Source organism: Schistosoma mansoni (assembly GCF_000237925.1).
Source record: "Schistosoma mansoni, WGS project CABG00000000 data, chromosome 1 unplaced supercontig 0010, strain Puerto Rico, whole genome shotgun sequence".
Lineage (NCBI taxonomy): Eukaryota > Metazoa > Platyhelminthes > Trematoda > Strigeidida > Schistosomatidae > Schistosoma > Schistosoma mansoni.
In genome coordinates this window covers 735,169-750,284 of record NW_017385987.1, presented here as the reverse complement: position 1 = coordinate 750,284, position 15,116 = coordinate 735,169, and the positions used below count along the sequence as shown (strand labels likewise).

The 15,116-nt window shown below is 35.7% G+C and overlaps 1 protein-coding gene across 1 annotated transcript in view; it reads right to left on the bottom strand.

The window, feature by feature from the left end:
* The window catches only part of Smp_175710 (homeobox protein aristaless-related), a gene marked incomplete at both ends in the record, with an annotated part of 34,991 nt that extends 19,999 nt beyond the window's left edge, over positions 1-14,992 (bottom strand). Inside the window, one exon of the mRNA XM_018791947.1 lies at positions 14,914-14,992. Coding sequence (XP_018644856.1) covers positions 14,914-14,992 — 79 coding nt within the window. The remainder of the gene's footprint in view (positions 1-14,913) is intronic.
* Between the last annotated feature and the right edge of the window lie 124 nt (positions 14,993-15,116).

The window sequence follows — 15,116 nt, the reverse complement described above, 5'->3', positions numbered from 1 at the left end:
TGTAGAGGGAATATGGGATATTAGATTGTTTGAAGTGTTCTAATTCAAAAACTGTTTAGTTAGTATATTTTTCACATGTATCACTGCAATGAAAGGCATCAGCGGAGAACTTTTAATTATTTCTAAGTGGACATCCTGTTGATGTATGAACGGTGTAATTAAGGTCATTTTCCACGCCTTAATGAATTGATTATAACCATCTATAACCAGAGAAAATAAAACGAAAACAGAGAGCACAGAACGAAAAAGGCAATAATTACTACGATAGGTCACTCAGGTCTACCATAATACAGATGTTAGGTTATTTTATGACCTATAGTTCTTGCTAGATATTATTCAAATTAGTTGAGGTTACCAGGTACAGTGTAAATGTAAAGTAACAGCAGGTAGGGAAGTTTATTCATCGGGTTTGGTGATAAAGACGATTAAACATTCAAAATTTATATAATCTCACTTTTGGAATGAGCTGTACTTACAGGTGTAAGGACCTTGAAAGCATTTTCTGAGGAGAAGTGAGCATCGACACAGAAAATAAAGAAAGGAAGTGATTTCATTTTACGGACAGATTGTTGTAAATTATTCCATAGTTGGAAAATTTGCTGGTAAAGTAATTTATTTAAAGAGAAAACTTAGAATGAGATTGTTTCATTAGTGACAAAGAGTTACGGATGCTGCAACTAAGAGTTTCTACATAATGAATTGCTTCACTGAATGTAAAAGATAGTTTATTAGGTATCATGGAGAAAAAGATTAGATTTGGCTTGAGTTTCCTCTTCCACAAAAGTTCGATTCCAAGTGTATTATATCTGAACTTATAATTTAAGATACACTCAATCCCAAGAATATCAAATGTAAATCGTCTGCGAACGGATTTCAGTCTTGATTTATCCTTAATCCAAACATCTCAAAGAATAAACGTGCAGTGTTCTAGAATTGGCCGAATACATACTTTGTCAACGGAAATATGTGACTTGTTGTCATAGAGGTTATGAATTATGCAACCCATAAGACGTTGGGACTTGGAGGTCCGTTTCGAGACCTGTTCTGAGAAGGATAGATTGTAGGAATACCTGAGTCCTAAGTCCACTACCGTATATAACTTGGATAAAACCTTGCCATTCATGGTAAGGTAAAGGCTGAACAAAATATTGCCCAAGCATATCCGTTCACATATAGCCTTGCTAAGCTTCAACTACCACTTTTGGCACCACTAGGCTACTTTGTTCAGCATCATACTGATGCAATTTTGCATTGTATTTGGCTTATTAGAAAATAAATACATTACTTTAAGACCATCTGCAAATAGAAGAGGCTTACCCTTATATAAGCGACCACAAATATCATTTATATGAACCAAAAAGATTGAAGGAAATAGGATACTGCCTTGCATTATACGATTTTGATCCTGCAAGAGTCTCATACTAGGACGAAACGGCCGATTAGAGCTTCCAGGTTTTCGGTGGTGGTCTAACTAAGCTAGCTTCATGATTTAAATGTAGAAAAAATTACTATGATACGTTCGCCGTTATCCAGGAGCTCAGTTGTTTAACATCCTACTTATTTGGATAGATATTGCTAGATTAATTGAATGAACAAGAGAAAATGTTTATTTATAATATCCATAGGAAGGAAAGTTTATACTTCCTATATTTTCACTAGTAAAGTGGGATAGAGCTACATGTTTAGGCCATTTCAAGACAGTCGCAGGGGAGGGGTGAACATCGATTTAACGAACAAATTACGGGAAACTATTCCATAATCTGGAAAATTTACTGGTAAAGTAACTCATATGGAGAGAAGATTTGGAATGATATTGTTTCACAAATAGAATGGAGTTATGAATGATTTCTGTGTTTTTTTATATTAGATTGTATTAGTGGATGTAAAAGATAATCCAGTTAGTACTTCGAGGAAAGATATTAGATTGGGTTTCAGTCCCCGCTACCATAAACGGTCGAGTCAAAGTTTAATGAACCCGGATTTATTGTTACGGTAAGATAGAGAAGTGCCAATTGCTTCTGGAGATATTCCAACCTAATTTATTCTTTATGCGAACATCAATCAGAATAAAAGTGCAGTATTCTAAAAATGATAGGACATGGAAGTACTCGAGTCATTATAATATCGGGTCGTTGAAAACTAGAAAGTTGTTTTGAAACCCGTTCTGTGAATGACGAATTGTGGGAATACACGAGTCCCAAGTTCACTCCTGTATGAAACCTAAATACCACCTTACCATCTGTGGTGAAGTCGAAATCGAGGAAGCGATAATGAAAGTTAATCCATCCATATTTAACTGTGCTATGTTCGAAATTCCAATCTGAACACCACTAGGGGACCTTATTGAACCGATACAGTTTTCGATATAGTTTGACTCACGAGGTAAAAGTGATCACACTAATTTAAGATTATTTGTATACAGGAAAGACTTACCCAAGCAAAAGTGATTGAAAAAATCATTCACATAAGTTAAAGTAAGTTATGATGTCATTTCAAAATAAAAATGACCGTGAAGTGTAAATATAGTAATTATTTCTACGTTCTTGAATCTAGTTTTTAATAATATTTTTTATAGTTTTACTGAACAGTTTTAATCAGAACAAGAAAAAAATGTAAGTAGGTGGTTAATAACATTGAAAATTTAGTTACGTAATTTTTCTCCACTTTCAAACTATATATTTAATAAATTATTCATTCATAACAATATATATAAGAATAACACAAATAATATTATCAGAAGGGGGTTTTGTGGAGATTTTAGTAATTTAATAGTTGAATTCATTGGTGAATTGATGCTAGACCATTATGGAAAACCTGGAAGCACTGAATGTCCGTTTAATCCTAGTATGGGGCTCCTCAGCAATGCTCATCCACGATCATATGTTCACTAGTGACTGGCTTCAAGAGGTATTTCCTGGAGTTCTAGTGAGAAGCAGTGACCAGTGGAGTTCAACCGGGTCTTCTGTATGATAGTAACTCACTGAAGACAGCGGTGAATGGTGGGTAAACTTTGTGGATTGGTTGAAGTTAGACGTTAACACTGTTGGATACCGGCTCGGTGGTCTAGAGGTTAAGCGTTCGCACGTGAGACCGATAGGTTCTGGGTTCTAATCTCGTGGGGCAGGATCGTGCGTGAGCACTGTCGAGGAGTCCCACACTAGGACGAAACGGATATCCAGTGCTTCTAAGTTCTCCATAATAATCTAGTATCATTTGACTCATGAATTCAACAAATTATATTAACAAATTACTGTTTATAAGCAAAGATGGATAGTGGCTAGCAGTGGAATCCAGGACACGCGTTTCGTCCTATTTGGGACTCGTGAGGTGGATGTATCGCATCTCAGATTTGATATTCACTTTGGTACTCGAACTCGGTATAAGACTGACCGGTTGCAGTCCTAAACATCAATGGGACGATTCAAACAAACAAGTGAATTTGAATTACTCATTAGTTTGTACTGGAGAAAAATATCTATTTTCCATTTTCATACAATAATTACCAATTATTAATACAGTTATATAAAATCTGAAAATCAAAATCTCTCAAAGTATAATTCCAAAAAAACAGAACAACCACATGAAATAAACCCAATACGATGGAAACAATTGAAATGGATAAGAAGATCTAATTAAATTGTTTCAAATAATCTCTACTTTTCAATATATCTCATTGAATCATTTTCAAAGAAAAAAAATAGAAAACCCCCTCAAAAAAAACACAACAAGGCATTTTACTTTTCTTGTCCATCCAACTAAATAATTTTTAATTAACTAGTTCAGTTTTTTTTGGGGGGGGGGAGGGAAAATAATTGAACAAAATTCAATGTGAAATCAGTCAAAATGTCAATTGTAATGAATTCATTTTATAGTTTCTTTTTTTTTCTATAACCAAAAAATAAAATAAAAATAATAATTTACCTTGTTTCATTATTTTTATATTTGTCTTCTTAAATGACAATCACTACTCACCAATCTATCTATCCATCTATATTATTTAACTAAGATGATTTTTTTTGGCGTTTATTTAATGATAAAATAATTTTTTTATTTTTTATTTTTTTTTATTTATTTTTTTTAAAGGAAAATATATTGTGTCATATTGACAAGCAATTAATTTTTACGCTTCAATGATTTATAAATGGAGGAAAATAATTTGTCTTGTTATTTATGTTGTATATTTTTCTATTTAATTTTTCTTTTTTAGTTAAACTGTACACATTCTGTACCTTGTACTATCTTAACAAAGAAAGATTGGATTGAAGAAAGATTGAATATAAATTGTGTAAGCAACTATTTTAATAAATTGAGTAAAACTATATGATGAATAACAAAAAAACAGATTGGGTTAGGAATTTTGTATATGGATAGGTATTTGTTTATTTATTTGTGTGTGTGTGAGTGTGTTAGAAGACCTTTCATTAGAATGACATTAAAGTGAATTCATTCAATTAAAACTATACTGTTAGTTTGAACATCTTTGTATGTCTAGGAACATACATAAAATCTAAATTATTCTCAAGACTACTTAAACGAATTCTAAAATTATTCTTACTTGCAAGCTAGAATTCTATTTGAAGTTACAATTCAAATGAAATGGTATACATTTTAAGATTATATTTCACTTAGTGCATTTTGCAAAATTCCTGTAAACGAAAAGGTATGAATAAGATAAACATATGTAGCAAAAATAGTGACTAACAGGTTGGGTGGTGTTCAACTCACTATGTGATCTGGATTCAATGTTACTTAGATGTCAACAATATACATATTTATTGAGCTCCGGGATCAGATGGAGCAGTTGTTAACTGTTGCCTAGATTTCAACAGTTTTACTGCTTACGCTTGATCAAGCTTCTCAGTTTTTGATATAAAAAAATTTCTTGTAATATAGCCGTCACTAAAGCCAATATTTTATCTCTGTTTTCATTGGGGAGTTGAATAATTGGCTTCGATTAATTTAGCACCGGTTGGTTAATTGATGTCAGAGGAAAATCTCTAAATAATCTTACACGAAAGGTTTCAATATAAAATAAATTTGATGCTTCACTTAAAAGCATTAAGATAAACTGTAATGACATCGGTTTATTCACCATAGAATGGTAATTTATACAAAGCAGTTGAAATCAGATTTTTCGAGATAGAAACAATTTGAAAGTTTGTTTTCATTTTATTCGTTAATTAAAACAAAATCTCATATGATTCTTGATGGATTCCTGTAAGTTCATTGTATGGATTTTTAGTTACTTCATCAATATGCTTTCATGAATTTTACAGTATACATGCTGTGCACCAGACTGACTAGTATCAAAAGATACTACTGTGATTCACAAGAGAATGCATATCATCAATAAAATCTAAGCTTATACTTCGAAGCAAAACCATCCGTCTATTTTGAAGAATTGGGTTAGTCAGTCGAACAAAATTATATACTATGCACTCTTGGACATACTCCCAAAGTGGAAGGTCAATTCATATTTCACCGAACCTTGCATTTACATTACCTACTCATAAGTTGTGTTACTCCGTGGCAACAGAACTGTGAATTTGATGGTGTATTTAGTTGCTTCAGTTAGATGAACTTCATAATCTTCAAAGTGTTAGATCCATTGGATATGAACGAAGAGATTTAAACTGTGGATAAACTGTCATTTAGTTATTTTTCTTGATGTAATTTGTTTTAACACTTCGTTAAATATTCGATGCTTGTGTGACTGGCTGTATCGAAAAATGCACTTTCACTACCACTCGAATATTCGGAATTTCCTTCTTATAGTTATCAATTAATAATGAGCATAATGTACGGAATTATCTACTCTGTGAATATCAAGAAAATTCACGTTTATATTATTGGGACTGTATTTACAATCGCCGTAATTGTGACCTCGAATCATATGATTATTATTTACTTGGAAATTAACTTATAAAGTGAAGGGGGTCAGAGGTAATGCAATCTAGTCAAGTATACATTGAACAGCTGACATTCTCAAGACAGTTATTACGTGATTACAAATTAAGCGATGACAGAATGTAGTTGTTTGTGATCTTGCTTGTCTTGTTTTGTCAACGAACTGAAAACGAGTGTTGGTGCACTTCACTTATTTATCAACATTTCATATTTTACAATCGATTTATTGATATTTATGGTTTTCTGTGATACAATTAACAGTGAGAAGTTTTTGCATTGATTCTACAGTGATTATGAATAACTCATCAGTATCTAGTCATTTCAAACTGTTAACTGTATTTCCTGTAAATATACGCCAGAGTTTCTTTGTGAATGTAAGAAAATATAGTATTATTAACCTTTTGATGGTGATTATTTATTTCCAAATTCAGTGGTATGTATAATGATAATGCTTAGTTACGTCTGTTACCCTCGTGGAGGAGCATAGGCCGTCCACCAGCATTCTTTACTAAACTCTGTCCTGGATAATTCTTTCCACATGTTTCCAGTTGCTGTTTGTTCTTTAGATGACTGCTTCCGAATTCCCAACGCATTGTGTTTCACGGTCTTCCTCTTTTCCTTTTCTCTTCGGGATTCCAAATTAGCAATTGTTTCTTCCTCCAAAATCTTGCTGAGTAGAACGTGGAACATGTTTGCAGTCACTTCTATGTCTGACTTCGGTGCTTCAGCTGGTATATTGTCAGGTCCTGTTGCCTTCCCACTCCTGATGTGTCCGATGGCCATCCTGATTTCTCCAATCGTTGGTGGAGTGACATCAATAGGAAGGTCTGTGTACTGCTTCGATGTCTGGTTGGTTCAATGGGGCTGGTCTACTCAATAATTCATCAAATACTCTGCCCACCAGTTCCTCTCTTCATGAGTCTCAGTGATCAGCTTACCTTCTATGTCCTTGACTGATCTCTCTGATTTACTATATTTCCCTTCCAGTTTCTTCGTCGTTTCATATAACTGTCCTTCTCTTTCAGTTTCCTCCACTGTCGTTGCCAGGTATTCCACATGTTTATGCTTGTCGGTCCTGACGCTCCATTTCAATCTCTTGTTTACTTATGTGTATTCAGCTCGTGCCTTAACTTTCTCTGTTCTTGTTCGTCTGTTGTTAATTGCTGTCCTCTTGTTCTTCCTATCTTGAATCCTGTTCACGGTTTCCACAGAGATCCATTCCTTATGATAATGCTTGTTGAGACCCAACAATATTGTCGATCTAGTTTTCTGTGGTGTGATGTGGTGAGATCCATGTAGCTTTGGGTATGCCTATATGAGGGAATATTGTGGTCAAGTCCTTTCCTGAGTATTTCGCTGCGATGGACTGCAGTCTCGCATAAGACTGACCTTTATTGCCGTCATTACTATAATTAGTGGGTGCATAACACCGAATAACATTCATTGTGATTCCCTCCATCTTTGTTTTGAAGGATGCTTTGATAATTCTGGATCCATGAGATTCCAAACCAATAAGTGTTTTATGTGCCTCTTTGGACAGCATCGAAGCAACTCCTTGAGTGTGTGGAGCATTTTCCTCTTCGTTACCAAAGTACAGCAGCATCTCTCCCGTATATTGATTCATCTAGACATTTCCTCATCAAGAATGCAAGATTTTTTTAGTGAACTTTTAATACATTTCATGTATATATGGATATTGTGTGGATATTTAGTAAGCCCATTGAACTATTTTATTATTTGTCTGCTCGCTGTAATTTAGACATTTAATCCACTATATAAAATTATGCGTGAATCTGATTAGGCGCATGTCTGCACTCAATCTTTATCTATTCTTCCATTGGTTGTAAACACAGACAGTCAATAACTTACCCATGATCAACTAACACTCATCGATATATATGGATTTTTATACACTCACATACACACTCTCTCAATGGTTTCCCTCTAAGCTTACTTTCTGCACGCTTGCGAATTAACAATAAACTATCTCTACAACTGGTGTTCGGGATTTTGAATAATCTTGAGTAAATTCATGATACTACTAGAAGATTTAGCCTGTGTAAATACTGAGTTGACGGGATACTATTTATTGGAGTCAAATATAGAGGAAATTAATCTCTACAGATATATTATAAGTGAATTTTGTTAATATGTGAATTAGAGATTTATTAAACATTTTGTTATCAATCATCTACTGAAACTAGTCAATTGTTTCTCCAAAATAACTTGTTTACTTTCTTCAATGATGTAACTTTAGTAATGCTTCGGTGTAAAATGTAGACAGTGAATAGTTTGACAGAAAACAAATTAAATTGCTTAGGATACAGTGTTTATTCTCTACTGGTTTAAAAAAATATTCTACGAATATAACATGTAAGAAATTAAGCAAACATCAAATGAATAAATAAGACATTTAAAGATTGAAAAGTGTATATTATTTCATCCGGAATGAATAACCCAGTCAAATTTTGAACTATCCATTGAATAGTTTCTTAACCAAATAGCCAGATATACAATAGGATTCTTTGGTCTAATGATAAGTAATTCGGTTAATGCTAAACACAATGGTTGAGCTGAAAACGATGAGAAAATATGGAGAATGAGTAATTTAATTAACTTTAGTTAATCAAATGAATCAATTTGAACCTCAACTCAAATAATTAAACTTCTTTCATTCTCAAGTGTATGCCGTAAAGTTACTTGGGTAGGTGAAATAGATAGCTACTGAAAATATACGAATGACACCTCTAATTTAGATGCCTGAAGATTCTTGAATACGCTTCTTCCAACTACCACTTCTTAGAATAATATAAGATAATTGTGGAAAATGTTGAATTATCTGTTATATACTGATTGAATACTTACTGATTTGACTGATTTTAGCATGTTTTCGTAAGTTTCGACAGTCTCAACGTCACACATATAAGTCCCCTAGTTTTCTATGCATTTAATAATCTTCAAAGTCAAACCACTTTCATATTTTCTAAATTATTGTGATTCCAAATCGTTTTAACGAATCGATTTATTTTAAATAATGATCTGTGAGGACATTCAAATACCAGGTTACAAAATAGTGAAACATTAGCATATAACATAGATCAAATGGATAATCACTGCAGATGTGTAAATGACATTTTTTACTGGGAACACTGGGTTATTCCTGGGGAAGTCTTCAGAAGTTGGAAGATGTTGAATATACTTCTTCTAATCAGTGTTCCCTAGAACCGTCAGAGAGTATTCTGGAAAAAAGAGGGTTGTGTTATTATTCTGACTGGATACTTACTGATTTTGTTACCAATTTTTCCGGAAGCTTCCAGAGCCGTGATGTTACACTAACAAATATCATAGATTTCTGCATACTAACTCAACGTCGACGTAAAGCTTCATTCACACTTTCTGCTAAGATTTCGAGAGTTGAAGAGTTTCGTGGACTAGGATGTAGTTTAGAAGTCGGAGTTTAATTGTTCAAATAAAGTACACATCAATACTGTTTTGTGGTATAAGAGAATCAGTAAGGAAAACCTAGTACTGACTAAGTTTAATGAAGTCTTCTATATCTCACACTGTTCATTTGACAACGTACAACATTCGCCTCATTTTCTATCAAGTTGATATTTAACAGACAGCTTGGGATAAAGAGATCAACGGTGCATGTTTTCATTAAACGAATAACAAATGCTTTCATTCCTTGAACTAAGCAACATCTCTAATCAGTGATACACGTTTTCCCAGATGTAGATATGGTCATCGCGTAATTTCCTAGAAAAGTGAGACATTGTAAATCCATTTACTGAGAGGCCAACCAATTAAGTATAATTTTTGCTGAGCAAATGGAATACTGATAAGTTTCATAAAGGGACAGACTTAAGTTCTCTTTAATACGTTCTATGAAATTCATTTATCACTACAGTTGGTTATGTGCATTGTGATCAGGGAGTGACACAATTCATCGAGCTGATGTCGTTTTAAGAACCGATGAAGGAAAGTGAAAATACTGAGTTGTAGGTAGCTGCTTAACTCCGCCTGTAGCTCTTCTAGAGTTACTGCCGGTCCCAAGCCCGGGTAAAGGAGGAGGGTTGGGCATGGGGTTAGCGACCCCATCCCGTAGAAAAGCTAACTCGCTAAAAAAACGCTAACCAGAAAAAATAATTCAAACCATTTAAACTCTGCCCTCCGAGTTCAAGGAATAATTATGACGTCTCATGATGAAGGCCGAAATTCTTCGGAAGTCACGAGACCGATGCACCTTCTAACAACCAGAGCAACACTTTTTATAGGTACATGGAACGTCCGGACAATGTGGGAGACAGGAAAGACCAACCAAATAGCAATGGAAATGAGGAGATACAACTTGGCAGTACTCGGAATCAGCGAAACCCATTGGACACAATCTGGACAACAAAGGCTAGGTACAGGAGAGATGCTTCTGTACTCCGGTCACGAAGGGGAAAATGCTTCACACACTCAGGGAGTTGTTCTAATGCTGTCCAAAGAAGCACGAAATGCACTTGTGGGATGGGAATCTCATGGACCCAGGATAATCAAAGCATCATTCAGAACAAAGAAGCAAGGGATCACAATGAACGTTATCCAATGTTATGCACCCACCAATGATAGCAATGACGATGATAAAGATCAGTTCTATGAAAAGCTGCAATCAATTATAGAGAAGTGCTCACGAAAGGACCTCACCATCCTGATGGGAGATCTAAATGCTAAAGTTGGAGTGGACAACACAGGATATGAAGATGTAGTTGGACGACATGGATTAGGAGAGAGAAATGAAAATGGGGAGAGACTTGCAAACCTATGTGCATTCAACAAATTGGTTATAGGCGGCACAATATTTCCACACAAGCGCATACACGAAGCTACATGGATCTCACCGGACCACACCACAGAGAACCAGATAGATCACATCTGTATCAACAAAAAATTCCGAAGATCAATGGAAGATGTGAGAACCCGGAGAGGAGCTGACATAGCTTCAGATCACCACCTGGTTGTGGCCAAGATGAGACTGAAGTTAAAGAAACACTGGACAACTGGAAAAACAGCACTACAAAGGTTCAATACAGCCTTCCTTCGAGATATTGACAAGCTCCATGAATTCAAGATAACTCTCAACAACAGGTTCCAAGCTCTACAGGATCTACTGAAAGAACAAGAAACTACTTTGGAGGACAAATGGAAAGGGATAAAAGAAGCACTAACTTCAACGTGCCAGGAGGTTCTTGGTCCTAAGAAGCATCATCATAAGGAATGGATCTCTATGGGAACCCTGGACAACATTCAAGAAAGGAAGAACAAGAAACTAGCAATTAACAACAGCCGAACACGAGCGGAGAAAGTCAAAGCACAAGTAGACTACGCAGAAGCAAACAGGGAAGTGAAGAAAAGCATTAAAGCCGACAAGCAGAAATACATGGGAGAACTAGCAACGACGGCGGAAAAAGCTGCAAGAGAAGGGAATATGAGACAACTATATGATACAACGAAGAAATTGGCAGGAAGATATAGCAAACCAGAGAGACCAGTCAAGGACAAAGAAGGAAAGACAATCACTGAGATTCAAGGACAGAGAGAAAGATGGGCAGAATACTTCGAGGAACTGCTGAATAGACCAACCCCACTGAACCCACCGAACATCGAAGCAGCACACACTGACCTTCCTATAGATGTTACTCCACCAACGATCGAAGAAGTCAAGATGGCCATCAGACAAATCAAAAATGGGAAGGCGGCAGGACCTGACAATATACCAGCAGAAGCACTGAAGTCAGACATTGAAATAACTGCAAACATGCTTCACCTTCTATTCAAGAAGATTTGGGAAGAGGAACAAGTGCCAATGGACTGGAAAGAAGGATATCTCATCAAGATACCAAAGAAAGGAGATCTGAACAAATGTGAGAATTACAGAGGCATCAGTTTGTTATCAGTACCAGGAAAAGTTTTCAACAGAGTGCTGCTGAATCGGATGAAAGACGCAGTAGACGCCGAACTTATGGATCAACAGGCTGGATTCCGTAAGGATAGGTCGTGCACAGACCAGATTGCGACACTACGGATCATCGTTGAACAATCAGTTGAGTGGAACTCATCACTATACGTCAACTTCATTGACTATGAGAAGGCGTTTGACAGCGTGGACAGGAGAACATTATGGAAACTTCTTCGACACTATGGAGTTCCTGAAAAGATTGTCAACATTATCCAAAACTCATACGATGGACTACAGTGCAAAGTCATGCATGGAGGACAGCTGACAGATGCATTTCCAGTAAGGACCGGAGTCAGACAAGGCTGTCTACTCTCCCCATTCCTCTTCCTTCTAGTGATTGACTGGATTATGAAGAATTCGACATCTGACGGGAAATACGGAATACAATGGACTTCTCAGAATCAATTAGATGATTTGGACTTCGCAGATGACCTAGCCCTCCTCTCTCATACACACGAACAAATGCAAATGAAGACAGCAAATGTAGCAGAAGCCTCTGCATCGATAGGCCTCCACATTCACAAAGGAAAAAGCAAGATTCTCAAATGCAACACGGAGAACACCAACCCAATCACACTTGATGGCGAAACTCTGGAAGAGGTGGAAACATTCAAGTACCTGGGGAGCATCGTTGATAAACAAGGAGGATCGGATGCAGATGTAAAGGCGAGGATTGGCAAAGCCAGGACAGCATTTTTACAATTGAAGAACATATGGAACTCAAAACAACTCTCAACCAATTTCAAGGTCAGAATCTTTAATACGAACGTCAAGACAGTCCTAATGTATGGAGCTGAAACGTGGAGAACTACTACGACCATCATCAGGAAGGTACAAGTATTTACAAATAGTTGTCTACGCAAAATACTCAACATCGATTGGCCGGATACTATCAGCAACAGCGTTTTATGGGAGAGGACAAACCAGCTTCCAGCTGAAGAGGAAATTAGGAAAAGACGTTGGAAGTGGATCGGACATACATTAAGGAAATCACCAATGTGCATCACGAGGTAAGCCCTAACTTGGAATCCGGAAGGTAAGCGGAAAAGAGGAGGGTCAAAGAACACACTACTCCGGGAAATAGAAGCAGATATGAAAAGGATGAATGTTAACTGGAAAGAACTGGAAAGGAAGGCTCAGGACAGAGTTGGATGGCGAATGCTGGTGAGCAGCCTATGCTCCTCGACGAGGGGTAACAGGCGTAAGTAAGTAAGTAAGTAAGTAAGTAAGTAAGTAAGTAAGTAAGTAAGTAAGTAAGTAGCTGCTTATTTGCATCCACTAACTGACATTCATATGAGAATACGTCTCGGAAAATTGACCACTATTTCATATCTTCAGTTGTCTCTCACTTTATTCTCCCAACATCATCGGTTTTCAAGTGAACTGATTGCTTGTCAGTAGATCTGACAGAAATATCTCACAGTAGTAAAACTGGAAATGAACTTTAGTAATTGAAAAAATCAACTATGTGAGGTTAATGTACACAAAAATTCCAAATTCGTCTACTTTGAACCAACTTACATTAGAAAGGGCACTGTAACTGGTATAACGTTGAAGTTAACACCCTAAATCTTTCAGTTTTCGCAGATTTCCTTCCCAAAACTCTGTAAAGTTTTCATCGATTCTCCGCATAAAATTTGAAGCTGAAGATTAGAATAAATTTCATTCAACCTACTTTGGATTGATAGCCTACAAAATGAAGACTACTACTACTGATAATAATAATAACACTAATATTATTACTACTACTAATCCCTTCTGAATATTGAATTTTTTCAATAGTAAGTCATTTAAATTGTAGTGAAAAGAAATACTAATCATGTGATAGTACAATGAAATCAATTCCGAATATTCATTTTGTGTTTTTTGTTTGTATCTTCCCAGAGATGTTTAGAACTGTAATTGATAGGTCTCTTATTGTCAGATATGCATCGTGTGAGGATTGTTTCGATATTACCTTAAGTTACAAGCATTATATGCAAAGATGGATGGTGGCTACCAGGACTCAGTGACCAAGTGGATAATGTGATTTCGTTTGAAGCGAACAGTGCTGGGTTCGAGTCCCGGAGTTAACATTAACTCTGGAATGCGGGTACATCCAACTGACGAGTCTTAAATATGACGAAACGCGCGTCCTGTATTCCACTGCTAGCCACCCTTCATCTTTGCTTATAATTCAAAATATCGTTTTATTTAGACTAACTGACAAATTCTGCAATCATGGATACGACTAATTACATTTTCCAATAAATGAGAGCAATTTAACCATACATTGAAATATCTACAGACTTTAACGGGCACGATGAGTATCATTTGGAAATGAAATGGAAAACACAGTGGACTAATAAATAGAGTAACTATATTTTCCATACTTAGTCACATATGAGTGAAGCGTTTTGTCTAATTGAGATCATGAAGGATATGACTCTGTATGTATCTTATATTCAGTTTGTTACTGTTTCGTCTGTAAGCATTCTGAAATACAAGACCGTTCTAGGAGATTCTGTTGGATTGCAATAGAACATATCACGTGATTATCACTGATCAACCAGAACGAAGATTATGAGAAACTTAACAGTCCTCAACTCTTTTTTGGTTATATAAACAACACTTACTGTTAATTAAGATAGCAATTACCTAAACATTGGATAAAATTTAGAAGATGCAAACTAAGACTAAAGTTTTTCAAACAGATTGCTATGATAAACTTTCACAAATCATGGATAAGAGAGGCACTAAAGCAATAGTAATGAGTGTATATGCAAATCGAAACCTTCAAAAGAAATATGAAACCCTTCAAATGTGACAATTAAATTTATAAGTGAGTGTAGGCAGTTACTAAATTGCCATTCAGAACTGCTTAATAAATTTGTGCATCAAACAATATCTCTGTTTTCGACGAATGGGATGTGCAAACACGAAGACAGTATATTGTATAATTTAGGCTAACGAATATTTACATAATTAGTAAACCAGACACGCAATCGAACTGAAAGACTTACCTAAATCTTTGAATATAGCTGCCTGAGGTGAACAGAATGGCAAATCTGGTACTGGATCAAAACGGCCCTGTTTCACCATTTCACGGTACTGTTCGACGGCTTCAAATGAAACCAAACATATTGATAAGAAATTAAGATAGGAATTTATAAAACTGCAAACATGTATACTGAAAAAATTATCACAGTGACTGTTAAGTAATAAT